The sequence below is a fragment of the Perkinsus marinus genome (assembly GCF_000006405.1).
Source record: "Perkinsus marinus ATCC 50983 genomic scaffold scf_1104296950420, whole genome shotgun sequence".
Lineage (NCBI taxonomy): Eukaryota > Perkinsozoa > Perkinsida > Perkinsidae > Perkinsus > Perkinsus marinus.
The window spans coordinates 1-1,601 of record NW_003209604.1 but is presented as its reverse complement, the minus strand read 5'-3'; the positions used below and the strand labels follow the sequence as shown (position 1 = coordinate 1,601).

The following is a 1,601-nucleotide window of genomic DNA, read 5'->3' as shown; positions in this document are numbered from 1 at the left end:
TCTCTCATCTCCCTCACCCTATGCTGCCATCGTCAGGTTCCTCGGCAAAGGTAAGCACCTCTTTGCATACACTCTCGAGTCATTACGTTTCAGTGCCACAAGGCGTTACCTTTCCTGGGGCGCCATCTGATGAGGTTTCACCGGATGATATTACTAATTCGCCACGGTCATAATCATTCCACTTACTCTGTCGTTGCTGCGTTTAATAGTATGTCAACAACGCAATCAACAACGGGAAAGGAGGAAACACGAATAACATTATGTCGTTACAAATGTCATCGGCGAACACCACTACCGATAAAACTGAATGCTGATGATTTACCCGACTGCTGACCAACACTCGTAAAATTCGAACATTTCCCATCCATACACGACCCGCCAGCAGCCTGAGCCGCGGCCTTGGCGGCCGCCTCAGTGAATATATCGTCAAGCTGGTGACCACCCATAGTGTAGCCACCGGCCGAGTGGGTCTGTTGGGCGCCGTTGGTTTGTATGCTACCCACAGCTAAGTCGGGCAGGAGTGAAGACGCTTGCTGGACGGGAAGAATCCCAGATGCCGACTGCTCTCCGAGAAGATTATCACCGACTGTTTGGTAGCCTGGGGGGAGCTGTCTGTTCTTGTCTCCTGCGGCTATCGATCCACCCAGGTTCAATCCCGACAGATCGACCTCCTTTGCATTCGAATTAACAGGGGCGTCGAGGAAATCAGCTTCTCCAAGTAGAAGCAAATCATCGCCACCAGCATTGTCCACCACCGCCGCTTCGACCGACTCCTCCGAAAGGCTATCCCCACCGCCAAGGTCAAGCAGGTCCGGCATCGACTGCTTGGGAGCAGCCACTGGACGATGACCATTGGCCCCATGCAGGGCTCGGGACACTCGGGCTGCTGTAGCACGGCAGATTTGAGGTAGAGCTTGGGGATCAGAAACACAATCAGTACAGACATCCCGTACCTAGGGATAATTTCGTGGCGCAGTGACGATGTTCATCCGCACTATTACCTCCTCTCTATCAGCAAGGCCTTCCACAGCCCTCAGAGCTCGCAGCCGGGCTTGTGGGTGGCCCTTAGTGATCCGATCACCCAACTCGAATGCTATCTCTGTTATATCGTATTCAGATGATTCCCCTTGGACCCTCTTTAGGAAGACCTAAAAGCACACAAACCATAAGGACCTCAAGGTAGGCACGACCTTACCCCGACAGCGACCGAACCACTGGTCAGTTGGCTGACAAGTCGGTACTCAGGTGTCCGATGGTGTTGCTCACTAGGAGCCGCTACGGTCATCTGCACCCTCTCGCTAGCCTAAGTGGAGCATCCCACCACCCTTAGGGAAGACCTCCCCCACCTTATCAACTGCTGGAGGAGGTACCCACATGCCCCTATCCGAATAATGGTTATACTCCTGACCCCCCGGGTAGCCGTACCCTGGAGTCTGCCTATCAAAATACCAATTATCTAATGTGTGCATACTCCCCCACCTCACCCATATCCTGCATACTGCGCAGAGGCCCCAGGAGTACCCCCGTGCCACCTCTGGTACGCTGATGATAAAACACTGGCAGCACTGGCAGCCGCCTGGCCGACCTTGCTAGCGATGGTG

The 1,601-nt window shown here is 54.0% G+C and overlaps 1 protein-coding gene across 1 annotated transcript; it reads right to left on the bottom strand.

Annotated features, from left to right (window-relative positions):
- Positions 1–275: 275 nt before the first annotated feature.
- Positions 276–1,303, bottom strand: Pmar_PMAR009657 (hypothetical protein; the record flags this gene model as incomplete). The annotated part of the gene is made up of 3 exons (XM_002778159.1): positions 276–953; positions 1,002–1,148; positions 1,196–1,303. Coding segments are annotated over 3 exons (933 nt in total), but the record flags the coding sequence as incomplete, so codon positions are not given.
- Positions 1,304–1,601: the final 298 nt, after the last annotated feature.